At 36.9% G+C, this 13,988-nt stretch overlaps 2 protein-coding genes across 3 annotated transcripts in view; both read left to right on the top strand.

Annotated features, from left to right (window-relative positions):
* The window catches only part of LOC124635501 (carbonic anhydrase-related protein 10), a 118,673-nt gene that overhangs the window by 58,830 nt on the left and 45,855 nt on the right, over positions 1 to 13,988 (top strand). For both annotated transcript variants that reach the window (XM_047171362.1, XM_047171361.1), the window contains exon 5: positions 11,965 to 12,156. In XM_047171362.1, the coding sequence (XP_047027318.1) occupies positions 11,965 to 12,156 (192 nt within the window). The remainder of the gene's footprint in view (positions 1 to 11,964; positions 12,157 to 13,988) is intronic.
* On the top strand, positions 4,804 to 6,885 carry LOC124635500 (E3 SUMO-protein ligase ZBED1-like). Its single transcript, XM_047171360.1, has one exon. It carries the CDS (start codon positions 4,838 to 4,840, stop codon positions 6,839 to 6,841), a length of 2,004 nt encoding a protein of 667 aa, XP_047027316.1. The 5' UTR covers positions 4,804 to 4,837; the 3' UTR covers positions 6,842 to 6,885.

The raw sequence follows: 13,988 nt of genomic DNA, 5'->3' as shown, positions 1-13,988 counted from the left end.
TCTTGTTGCTTTTCAGTGACTGATTCCCGGGGGCCCAGTAAGTGAGTTGGCGAGTCTCCACCTGCCATTTTAACATGTATTTAATACATTGTCATCGGCAGGTGCCATAGTTCCCGTAGTTTCCCCATTCCTAGTCCATTAGCATCCCATCACAATAGCCCAAGTAGTTTTCATCCATAGTTAGCAATAGTTTAGCACAGAACCGGGGATTGTCCTTGGGTACATTTCTATAGTGTATACGGGGATAATCGTCGGTTTTGTGTCGCCATTTCATTAAAGTTGTCTCAAAAGGGCTTCAGCGTGTTGGCTTCGGCCCCACGTTCGCCTTCCAAAAATCCGGGACTCTGTAGTCCCGTGGTCGGTCAGAGACATACAAGATAATAATAAATAATAATAAATTTTATTTATTCAAAAGTTTACAGATTCGGCCTTAGCTAAATAAGAATCATTGTAGAGTTAAGCAGAGACATAGTACACTTATTATGCAAAACATCAGAAGAAAATCTGTGTACCAAAATATAAGAACCCTGCCTCCTAAACTAGGGTCACCTGTATCTTAGGAGGCAGTTTTCAGCGGAACATTTATACAAATTCAGATTTATACAGCGTAACTGATATTGGTTGACAATTGTAGCTAATCGTCTTATTGTATAGCGAAAAACAGCAGAATGTATGTAATTAAATTGAGTTTTTTTTTTTTTTTTTGATATAACAAAAAGAGATGAGTACATAAAAAAAAAAATAAAAATAAAAAAAAAATTAAATAAACAAAATAGAGCTCCTTATGTGACTGTGCGTGTTGTGTGTGAGTGTTATGTGTGTGTGTGTGTGTGTGAGAGAGAGTGTGTGAGGGTGTGTGGGTGGGTGTGTTTGGGTTGTTAGTTATGTATGTGTGATTACTAATAAGATATTGTTAGTTAATATATGTGAGCAGTGCCTCCGTTTGGGAATAATCTTGTAGAAGAAGCCATTCAGTAAGCTTAGCTTTTACGTTATGTTTGTTCAGGTCGATAATATTAAGATATTTATTTGCTTTTTTGTAGATGTGTGTACTTAATGTGTAATAGTGGTGTCTAGCAAACGAAGTTTTATGTCGAGCGCCTGATATAATAGTGGTACGAGTCTTAGTATTTGACGGTAAAATACTTGTGTGTCTTCTGAGAATAGTCCGGAGAACAAACAGTTGTCGGACTGTTAGAATTTGACAGTCTGCATAGAGTTGTGTAGTTTCATATCGAAAAGGCCTCCGTAACATCACCTTTAGGATAGCTCTTTGAGCCCTTTCAACTCTAATCAGACTGGTTTTAGATGCGCCTCTCCAAACAGTAATACAATAGCCAATTACTGATTGGCAGAGAGCATAAAAGACCATTTTAAGGGTGTCTGTATCTGCCGACTCCCTAAGCGATTTAAATACGTGTATCAGTCTCAAAATTCGGTTTGTTAGGGCGTTAATTTGTTTATCCCACCGTAGACCCGTGTCAATTTGCACCCCAAGATACTTGATATTATCAGCTCTTGTCAGGGATGGACAGGAGCAGGGGGAAGTTAAAGAAAAGCAAGTGTGTGCTGTAATGGAGAAGGTCTTGTGAGGAGCCGAGTTTTGGCGGATATGGAAGGGGATGTAGGCAGTTTTGTCAAAATTTAAGGTTAGCAGATTTGATTTGAGCCATTTTATCACCATTGACAGGGCTGATTCTGCACTGGTTTTAATATCATCCCAAGTCGAACCACTTACGATAATCGCCGTGTCATCAGCATATGCGAAAATCTTGGAATTAGGAAGCGACATATGACAAAGGTCGTTAACATAAATCTGAAAAAGAATGGGACCCAAGATGCTTCCCTGGGGTACTCCGTAAGATACGGATTCTTCGTCACTTAGGTACCTGTCAATTTTGGTTCTTTGGGTACGCTCATTCAGATAGTCTTTGAAGATCTGAAGAGCGATTCCTCTAATTCCTAGTAGTTCCATTTTGGCAAGAAGTAAGGGAACAGAAACTGTGTCGAATGCCTTAGAAAGATCGAGAAAGATCCCCAGGCTTTTGATATTATTGTCAAGGTTCCTGGCGACCAGCTGTGTCATATCGAGCACTGCGTCTTCAGTTGATACACCAGTACGGAAACCGTACTGATTATCCGATATGATGTGATGTCTGTCCAGGAATTTCTTAAGACGACTACTTAGGATCCTTTCCAAGACCTTGGAGAGTGCGGTTAGAACCGAGATTGGTCTATAGTTATTGACACAGCTTCTGCTCCCACCTTTGTGGATTGGATGAAGGATAGCCTTCTTCAGTGCAGCTGGAAAAATACCGTTTCGTAGACAGCCGTTAAATATGTAAGTTAACGGTCGTGTAAGTGTCTGTCGGCATTGTTTTAGCACCTTGGGAGGTATACCATCCCAGCCGATTGCACAGTCGTTGCGCAGTTGCACTATAAGCGATTCGACTTCAGACTCGTCTACCTCAAGTAGTGCAAGCGAGTTAATGGGGGAAAAAGATTTGGAATGGTCAATATGCGTACGTGCCTGGCTAGGAGACACTATGTGACTTTGTGATAAAATATTATTCGCTAATGTTTTTCCTACATTAGTAAAGAATTTGCACACCTCATTTATTGAAGATTTGGGGCTTTCGTGAATTTTCAGGAGTTCAACAGGGCTTGTTATGGCTTTATTTGTGTTAGTAATATTTTTTATAGTGTTCCAAAGGGCTTTTGGGTTGTTTCTGGCTTTTTCGAGTTCATTTTTTTCGTAAGCAATTTTTAGTTTCCGAAGTAGAGAATTACAGAAATTACGATACCGCGTGTATGTAGTCTTAAGTATAATATTGTGCGGGTCTTTTTTTGAGCGACTGTGTAATCTGTCACGATTTTTGATGCACTTCAGAAGTCCTGGTGTTATCCAGGGCTTGATAGTTCTTAATTTCCGAGGGATTTGAGTAGTTTTTGTGTGTACGGTAATAGCAGACGTTACCATTGATATAAAAGTATTCAGCGCTGTATTTGGGTCAACTATTTTGTGTATGATTGAAAAATCAGTGTTATCAATCTGCAATTTGACAGCATCGTAATCTATGGTCGAAGACAGGAAGCCGGATTTACGCTTAGGATTTGCATTATTAATAGTGACAAGGACAGGTTTGTGGTCCGTAATATGCGAATCTAGGACCAGAGTAATAACGGGTAGGTTTGTTTTTACGAACGCATGATCTAAACAGTTTTCAAGCCGAGTCGGGAAGAGATGAGATGGAAGCAGTCCGTGTGAGGTATTAAGCACAAGGTAATTGAGACTCCGATCATTTCTATTACAAGGTCTTATGTCTATGTTCATATCCCCAACTAAGGCGATGTTTCGACACGGTGAGATATTGGAGTAGACGCTATTTAAACTGTCTAGAAACTAAGGGTGATGCCGATATATTAGTATTCGTTTAAAATATCCTAATATTGAACATATTCATGTATTAGTAATACGACTAATTGTAATATGCTGATACTTCGTATTCAGTAATACGTGTCTACCGACCGTTCAACATGGGTCGCATAATATATTATATCACTCACTCTCAGCTCGTATTCGTACAAGGAGAATGAATGATCACGGCCCATAGATCAGATCAGAAACCCGACGAATTCTAATAAGCTAATACTCAATATTGATTCTACGTAGACTTTGATCATTCAACATAGGTCGCATAATACATACATATCGTTCACTTTTTTTTTTGGGATTTTATAACTTGGTAACTAAGTCTTTTAAGTGAAGTCTTTATCTATATTATTATATTATAATAATCTATATAAATAAAAATTAATTGTTGTTCGTTAGTCTGATTAAAACTCGAGAACGGCTGGGCCGATTGAGCTGATTTTGGTTTTAAAATGTTTGTAGAGGTCCAGGGAAGGTTTAAACGATACGAAGTTCGCGGGATCAGCTAGTTTTCAAATATATTTACTTTTTTTGAGTTACATTAGAATGTGGATGCAACACATTCTTATGTTTTTTTTTTCAGTATTTGGCAGCAAATATATCGAGTCAACGTTTAGCACTTTTTAAGTCGTTGTGTAACACCTAATCTTAATATAGAGTTGGCAACACTGCGAGAAATGGAGAGAGACTTTTGGTAGGAGTGGGCGATTTTTGAGTGCCTAGAGACAGTGTTATTCAAGAATCTAAAACTTTGTTACTTAAAGTATAGTGATAGCTACATTTTTGAGTGCCTACAGACAGTGTTATTCAAGAACCTATAACTTTGATATCTAGTGTATAATGATATAGATAGTTCAACTCAGATTTGCGCGCGGCCCTATGTGTGCGTCGGCTTGTAAATACACAACTTTCATTCGTGTGACAGTGACGTCGGCTGAGCAGCTCGGTCGAGAATCTCGTGTTCTTATCACTTTTTGTTATGGACAGTCGTTTACGAAAATGTCTAGTTCTTCACGGAGAAAATGTTTAAGGAGTCATGTAGCGTTTCAAAAAATGAAACAACATTCAAAGCTTTTTATTATTACATTTTACAGTTTTTCATTATTTTCTCATACGTTTTTTTCAAATTGACATTGACAGTATCTAAGAAATAAATGAGGTGAAATATCTAAGATGAATTAAATACTATTTACATATTTTCTAGCTCGGGGTACGCGGACAATAAATCTTGTCACGAACACAAAGTCACTGTATATGTACCTACAAGGGTTACCCACACATAAGGCCGCGCGCAAGACTGAGTTGAACTTACTATACAAACATTTTTAAGTACCAGATAGTAAATAGTGACACATTTATTTTATAGTATTATCGACATAAGAACACCTTAAAAAAAAACAAAACATGAAGCGTGCTAGGGTTAGTGAAGTTTGGAATTATTACAAAGTAGATTCAGAAGAAAAAAAAATTGCCAAATGTAATATTTGCCAAACAAAACTTAGCTTTAAAGGAACTGTTTCCAATTTGAACAAACATTTGAAAAACAAACATTTAATAACGGCTCCGGTAATCTCATCAAAAATTAGACAGCAGGAACCGGAAATTAATCCAGCAAGACCACCTATAATAGTTCTAGGAACTGAGACTGAGGCCAGCTGCGATAGTCAGCAGGCATGTGCATCTACCTCAGCTGATGCTGTTGCTCCATCTGGATCGTCACAATCAGCGGCAATACCAACCACACAGATAACGTATGAGCAACCATTTAACAGAATACAGTCAACAATGAAAATGTTTACGAACAGTAAGAAGCTTTCCATTAAACAGAGAAAAGAAATAGACGATGCCTTAATGTTGCTGTTTAATAAAACTTTTCTTCCATTTTCAATTGTTGAGGACCAGTATTTCAAAAATTTTATTTCAAAATTAAACCCGGCCTACCAACTCCCAAGTCGAAAACACGTATCGAATAATATGTTAGATGCAGACTATCACAACTGTGCGACTGAGATCCGAGAAAAACTCGCTGGTGTCGATTCTGCTTGTCTCACAATAGACTGCTGGACATCACGCGCACAGGAAGGCTATTTAGCAGTAACAGCGCATTACATTGATGACAATTTTACGTTACAAACAGCTCTTCTTCAATGTCGTGTTTTATCTGGTCCGCATACGTCAGCTAATTTGAGCGCGGAGTTAAATGAGGTCATCGGTGCTTGGAACCTTAACAATAAAATTAAATTGGTAGTTTCTGACAATGCACACAATGTCCAAAATTGCATTAGAGACTTAAATTTAAAAAACTTTGGATGTTTTGCACATACTATCAACCTTATAGCCAAAGATGCCTTAAAAATCCCCGAAATAGAAAACTTTTTAGCAAAATTAAGAATTATAGTTAGCCATTTTAGAAGAAGTAACACTGCAGTTGAAAAATTACTAAAATATCAACTTAACAATAATATAAAAAATCCTAAAAAAATGATTATAGACGTCACGACTAGATGGAACTCTACGTTCCACATGCTCGAAAGAGCATTATTATTAAAAGAAGCCGTGACAAGTACATTAGCCATTTTAGACTCATCGAGCAGTACCAACATTGAAAATATCACTGCAGATGAGTGGAAAATGTGCAAAGATTTATGCACAGTTTTAAAACCGCTGGAACAAGTGACTGTGCAGATAAGTGGTGAAAAATACCTAACGGGAAGTTTGGTTATAATTTTTAACAGGCTATTAAACAATGTTTACACTATTAATATAGCACATGATCATACATTACATGACAATGCTATAGCTGTGTGCAACAGAATTGTACATGGATTGGTAACTCGCCTAAAAAATACGGAAAATAGTCTAACTTTTGCCGTGGCAACGTTTTTGGATCCACGGTATAAAATGGCATATTTTATGGATTCATCCAAAGCTGAAACCGCAAAAAAAAGAGTAATAGAGCTCGCTGTTATTGAAATTAATAGGCAATGGGCTCAAGAGGATCAAGCTCGAAGACCAAATCCGGAATGTCCGTCGTCACCTGACCCTCGAACTGTAACGGTTGAAGAGCCTACTCTTAAACCATATAAAATAATTGATATTTGGGCGGACTTAGAAGTTGAAGATACGCACACACTTGAGTCGCCCACAGCTATAGCAACAGCTGAAGTGCAGCGGTTTTTAAATGACAAATTGTTACCTCGTACTGGAAACCCCAATGATTGGTGGCGAAAAAACTATTTCTTATACCCTAATTTAAGCAAGGTTTTTAAACGGCATTGCTGTGTGCTTGCTACTTCAGTGCCGTGCGAAAGAGTTTTCTCGAAATCTGGAGAATTAATTTCAGACCGACGAACTCGTCTCTCGTCGGAAAAAGTTAAAAAATTGATGTTTTTACACGTCAACAAATAATGCTGTACGTGTCAATGGTGTCAATAAACCATTTGATTGATTGATTTGTATTTGTTAAATTTACCCTTTACCTTTGACTATCTATAATATAATAATCTAAATATAATCTCAGAATTGTCTAGTATGTTCAAGAAATGGCAAGATGTGAATAACATAATAGGAACTTGTTTATATTCTAATATATGTTACAGATTAGACTCACAACGTTGACGCATATTAGTATAACCGAACTTAAGATGATAGAATCAACCAACTAATATGGTTGTTTCAACAAACAGTTCCTAATCTTTAATATTCTTTAATGTGTCTGTTTAATAATATGCGATATCACTGATATCTATGTATTAGTTTAAATATCATAATATTACTTCATGAATATATTCATATTAACTAATATTGGAAAATATCGGTATTAACCCATCTCTACTAGAAACTTATCGAAATACTCCTTCGAAGAATACGATGGGGAGCGGTATATCCCTATAAATGTAAATTGTTGCTTGTCTATTTGACAAACAAGACAGTTACCCCCTAAGAAGTTAGGTTCCCACACAGTCGCTTGAAGACCTAGTTTTATGTAGATTACGATCCCGTCATTTTGGTTTGAGTTTACTTTGGTGGAATAAGATTGAAATCCCTGTAGCACAGGGACATTTGTAACCTTGCTGAGCCAACATTCAGTAAGGATTATGACATCAAAGTACATTTCAGTGAGTTGTAACAGTGCTTGTAGCTGATCAAAATTTTTATTTATGCTGCGTATATTTAAGTGTAAGAGCTTTACATTACTATCTAAGTTGTTTATATATGTCAAACAGTCTTCAGGACTACAGGTATGTGAGTTGCCTACGTTAAGCGAGTCCAGTTCTGTATTTATATTGTTTATTGCAGCCATTTAAATGTAACGTATATTCCTATATATGGCTAGATTATGTGAGTAGAATAAGAGGGTTGCGCGGACGAAGTGAGAGAAACGGAGAAGACTAGTGATTAATTAGAATTGATGTTACTTTCCAATATAACTTTCTGTTTATTATTACTGTACTTACAAAATTAAAAATGATGTTCTATAATGAAGTACAAATTACAATTATACATCAAAACTGCTAACATACATACATAGGTAAGGGCTAATTCGATGGCATATCTAATGAATAAAGTAAGCATTCGTGCGGAATTATTCATTTAGAGTGAATTACAAGCGTGCCCAATGCGATGCTAATGTATGCGGCCCGCGATAGCCTATCGGGCTATCGGTGGCGTTTTTGCAGCGTGTAGTAGATATGGGTAGTGTGTGCTACCCTTTTGGGGAAATTCTGTTGTTGTGTTGTATTTGGAAAATGTAAGCTGCATTGTGTAGATTCCATCACTGTGAGTCATCATCCTCCGAGCCTTTTCTGGACTATGTTGAGGTCGGCTTCCAGTCTAACCGTATTCAGCTGAGTGTTTTACAAGGAACGACTACCTATCTGACCTACTCAACCTAGTTACCCGGGCAACCCAATACCTTGGTTAGACTGGTGTCAGACTAACTTTCTTCTGACTACACGGAACGACTGTCCAGGATGTTAAATGACAGCCGGGACCTACAGTTTAACGTGCCATCCCGATACAGTTATTGTGGTCTAAGATATACTTAAAAAGTACATACAAACTTAAAAAAGTTACAATGGTGGTCGCGCCCTCATACTTGAGAGGTTGGTTCTTTACCCACTGGGCAACCAAGAATTTTTCCATAACTGTGATTAAGAACTGTTATTTTATAGAGAAAGTACTAGATTTTGCCCTACTCAGTCTCTGTACACACTTTTCGAACTTTCCATACGCCTTATGTAAAATTGAGAATGAGAAAAGACGTATTTTTTAAGCATAGTGATTTTTAGATATGGTGATGATAAAAGGATGTAAATTCTAGTTTAGAGTTATGCTTTATCTTGAATTAGTAGGTACCCTTAAAAAAATAATGCTCTTTTTAAAAGGTTTTACAGTACCTACATCGAAAGGCAGATTATCAGAAAATCATCAGTGTTTTTCAGTACCAAGTATTTTTTTACAATAACAATTCAACCTAGCTGCCTTTGCAAGGTCGTTCTGCATATTAAAATTCTAGTATAAAAACTAAAATAGTGTCGTCTTTTGTCTGCGTTCACATCGTTAATCTTTCAGTTTCGTGGAAAAATTATGTTATTTTTCATTTGAACTATGACATTGAAAGTCCTTCTAATTAAAGCTATTATTATCTACGAAACATTATTTTAAACAATGTAGTAGTTATGTGTGTTTAAAAACTATTCTAGTAAACCGACATATCCTACCTAATCTACATATTTACGAAAAACTAAAATTTAAAACTATGTATCAAAAAACTCATCCGCATTGCTGTCAGCGGGTATCCTGCCCAAAAGGCTGGCTGCATTGCCACGCTGAATGGCAATGCATATCCTTTGACCGAAGTATGGGCCAGTCTTTTGGTCATGAGTGGATTCCACTAAACGCTTGCTGATTTCTCGAAAGAGTCTATGGGCACTTGGGCCCCATGGTCCCAAGGTTTCGACCAAAACGGCTTAAACATGTGAAAATAATAACATTGTGTTTGATAACATCGTACACATTGTGTCTAATAATGTTTAGTTATGTGTACTAATATGGCGTCCAGTACCACTTTCGGTCACAGCCACTTTTCACTCTGAAGAGGTCAGCCAGTGCGCATGACATATACATACAGTGCACAAGCATTTGCGCAGAAACAAGTGCACTCTCATAGCCCGATGTGACGCTAATCCGACACGACCGGAGAGAGATCAGGCGCAGGACCGACTTTAACGTGCTCTCCGATGCGCGGGTGTATCAATCACAAATTCCAGACTCCGGGTTGCTAAGTGGTAGATTTTTAAAAGCCACAAATTTGAAAAACAAAGAGTGTCATATCTAATCACATTAAATTAAATAGGTACGTTAATATACTGGTTAATACATGTCGATTAGCACAAAGAAAAAAAATGAATTTTTCAACCATATTAAATAGAATAAAAATGTGCGAGAATTAGAACACAATATAAGTCAGTCATTACAAAGAATGGAAATTCTCCCTTGAACACTGCCAGCTGTCAACTGGTCAAAACATTCGATACTCCTAACTCTATAACTGCTTTACACATTGTGTAAATTATGAAAACGTGAAATTACTCCTCTGGCCAAACCACTGAATGGATTAGGTTATTTTTTTTACAATTCAATTTTTTACAAATATATGTGATTAGGTACGACACACCCGATATGTAGACACAACCAGGGAAATAAGCTCGATACCTCGTGCTTAACAAATTTCAGTTGGTAAGCGACTACCTACTATCAACGAGGCAGCAGTGTTAGTAGGTAGTTGTCACGAAAGTCGTCTTTGGTTCTCGTGGCCCCTCTCTAAAAGGCAGAAGACGGCACAAAAGCTGATGTTTTTAGTGGGTGCAAGCCCCACATAACCTCACCGTCTCCCCGGGCGGTGTGTGTATGCGTCAGGCATTTTCCTCAGCTGAAACAAAAAAAAAGTGTTAGTAGGTAGGTTCTATATATGTTTTCTAGATACAGTTCTATTGAAATTTTCGCGAAAACTAGTCTACTTTTGAAAGAACTTTTACAGTGTCTCGACTCAATATTTTGAAGCAATTTATATTTATGATCTAGTACTGCAAGGCAATAATCTCCGTGTATGAGATAGACAATTTTGTTTCAGGTGTAGATATTCAAGATCAAAGGCTGAAAAATAGTTTCGATTTTTATCTGCTATTACTAATTGATATAATATATGATATTTGATATAATTACTCTCATATGATTTACTGATTATTTGATTGTTTTTCTCTTCAATTCTTGTGCTGGATCAAAGCCAATTTTGGATACAAATTTCCCTGTAAAAACTACAGAAGTACTGATTTACAGCGTAACTTACTTATAGCACCGTCAGTCAGCACTTTTGTTAGTAACAATTTTAAAGTAATTTATTAAACAAAAATGTTCGTCCCTATCTCTTACATAAACACTATCTAGAAGGCAAGTCACTCCCTCAACCAAATTACACGGACATTCTATAAATGGAATAGACTTTAAAATCCGATAAGCGTACTATTTGACGCAGTGGAAGCGCATTTTGCAGTTATAATTTATGTTTAGTAGACCTTACATAGCGGGAGGTAAGTTTTCAATTTATAAGCTAGGTTTTCAAAGTAATAAAATTATTAGGTATGCTTACTATCTGCTGACCACTTTTTCACGCACCTAATGAAGAAACAATCGAATACAAGGTAGCCTATAACTGAATACATTTTGAGTTATTCAAATTTATCTATTCAGTTTTACCTACCATTAAATATGTAATTGCATTAATCACAAAAATGCGTAATTGATTACTATTCAACTTTAATAATTTATTTTTTAAGAAGACATGATTTAAACCAGAATCAATAAACAGAAGCCTATAATTCCAATTTATCTGCACACTTTTACCTACAAAACACAAACATTACTTGCATTAATCTCATAAATGCGTAACTGAATTACTATTTCATTTCATAAAAATAATTTTCATTTGCATCATACCTACCCATAAACAAAACATAAATAGCCACTTCCATAACTCCTAGATCTTGGTAGTTCGCGTGTCAACTAGCAATATATCATCTCCACTCAAAGCATAAGTTGGTAGCTTCTAATCAAGGAGCGACCATTGATTGATACGAGCCCTGCTGTGATTCATTCCAATTCTTGTTCATTATTATTTGGGTGTTAGGTTTCTTTGTCCCCATTTTAAATGGCTTTTGGTAAGGCAGTTTTGCTAATTAGAGAATAATTTTGGGCGTTTGTCAAAGTCAAATCATTTATTTCATTAACTACTGTTTATTTTATAATGTGGGCCCTGTTCTTGATCTCTGTCCAGTCGAGTCGGATTGCCGTCCCATCGGGCTATGAGAGTGAAGGAATAGTGAGTGCACCTGTGTAGGCGCAAATGCTCATGCACTGTAATATGTCTTGCGCAGCTGGTCGATCTTCGTATATGAGAACAGCGGCCGTGGCCAAAAATCGGCCTTAGACACCATTAGTATTTTTCACTAACATAATTTCTCCATCCCCAGGTCAGCGGTGTTCTCCAAAACACAGGCCAATCCCTGGTCTTCCGAGTGGAGAAGGACTCGAAGCATCAGGTGAACATTAGCGGGGGTCCACTGTCATACCGCTACCAGTTCGAGGAGATCTACTTCCACTATGGCATGGAAGATAACAGGGGCTCTGAACATCAGATAGACCATCATACGTTTCCTGGAGAGGTGAGTAGAAATCGATTTTTAGGGTTGCGTACCCAAAGGATAAAACAGGATCCTATTACAGGGACTAGGCTTTCCGTCTGACTGTCTGTCACCAAGCTGGACCTCAAGAATAGTGATATTTAGACAGCTAACATGACAGATAAGTATTTCTGTGAAAATGTTGAAAATAAAATATACATTTTAGGGATCGGGATCACGTTTTCACGTTTGTTATATGGGAGCCCCATATAACAAACGTGATGATGACTGACGATAATTATGTGGCAAAGTTCCCATAATTGGATGCTACAGTATTTCGTCCTGAACCCCAGTTACAAATATTTCATGAATCTAATATAATTTTGAATTCAGCACTAATGTTGAGAAAGCAAAGTATTAAAAAATCACACAGACCTACGTCAAGCCAAAAAAAAAACTTATCAACCATCCGAAACAAACGCATATAGCTAAGCTGGCTCATAACACATCCATTTCTAAACTTTAAAAAAACTAACATGATACCTAACACTGCAAATATTGCACCTATCCGTCTTCATAGAGCAGAACACAACATACACACAAATCCGACACTCAAAACAATACACACACGATACGAGACAGAACACAGATATTCTACACAGAGCCACAGACACAGTTTCAGAATATCCCTTTAATAATAACACTACAAATTCACAACTATGTTCAGAATATAACTCTATAACAACTACAACCCGATAGCAGATTGTAGCTGCAAATATTAAATCACCTACAGATAGTAAAGCTTGCTTCATAGGACTCTAAATTTAGCTATGTACTTAATTTGTTTAGACTTCGATCTTCAGTGTTTCTACATTGGATAATTCTTGGGCTAAGGCAATGCAGCATGGATCGATCGTTCATAACGTTAATCAACACTTGCGGTGGTCTATCCGGAGGTCAGATAGGCAGTCACTCGATGTAACCAGTGATTTACTCGATGTAAAACACTGGTACTCAGCTGTTCCTGTTACACTCAAAGAAAAGGCTAGGCAAATGATGATGAATACTTGATATAACAAGACAGAGACGAGACTAGACAAGACACGCTATACTGTGTCTTCTATAAAAAGGGACCTGTCTCCGTCCTCAGAGAATCATTCCCAAAACTTCACCTCGATCGATTTAGCAGTTAATTATGCGTAACAAGCGAACTGACATTGGCCCTTATAATATTAGTTACAAAATCAGTCTGCATCCAGTTCAATATAACGCTGCCTTTACCACTAGCCAGGTAGTCTAACTATGCAACCACCTGACCGCCGCTTGCCAACTATGCACATTCCGATAGTTGACTAACTTCGGGATACCGTCTTCGATTTCGAATTAATTCCGCTTTTATTAAGCTGTTAAGGGTTAAGGTATTTATGATATGGCTTTAGGGTTAGTTTCGAGATTGGGGATCGGTGGTCTATTATGTATCTTTAGTAATTTTGGTTAATGCACCTAATATGTTCGGAAGTGTTTTATTATGAGCTGGGTATACTTAGGTGTGTATTTGAATGATAATTTTCTAAGTTATGGTATTATTATTCTTGTTCAGTATTTTGATCTAAGTTTGTCCTTGTTTATTTTCGTAAGCATTTAGTCAAAAACTTAACCATTGATATTGATAAAGACATTTTGATTTAACATGCTCCATAGTATTTGATCAACTCTCAGTTTTACATTAAATTTTATTAAACTTATAACCAACCTTACAACTTCTTATAAGAAGACTTCAAGAGACATTCCAAAGGAAATATTAATTATTGTAAAAAAGCGACATTATGACGTCACAAGTAAGTACCAAAATAAATTCACAAGTCAACACTAAA

The sequence above is a fragment of the Helicoverpa zea genome, chromosome 13, assembly GCF_022581195.2.
Source record: "Helicoverpa zea isolate HzStark_Cry1AcR chromosome 13, ilHelZeax1.1, whole genome shotgun sequence".
NCBI lineage: Eukaryota > Metazoa > Arthropoda > Insecta > Lepidoptera > Noctuidae > Helicoverpa > Helicoverpa zea.
This window is presented reverse-complemented; position numbering and strand designations above follow the sequence as displayed.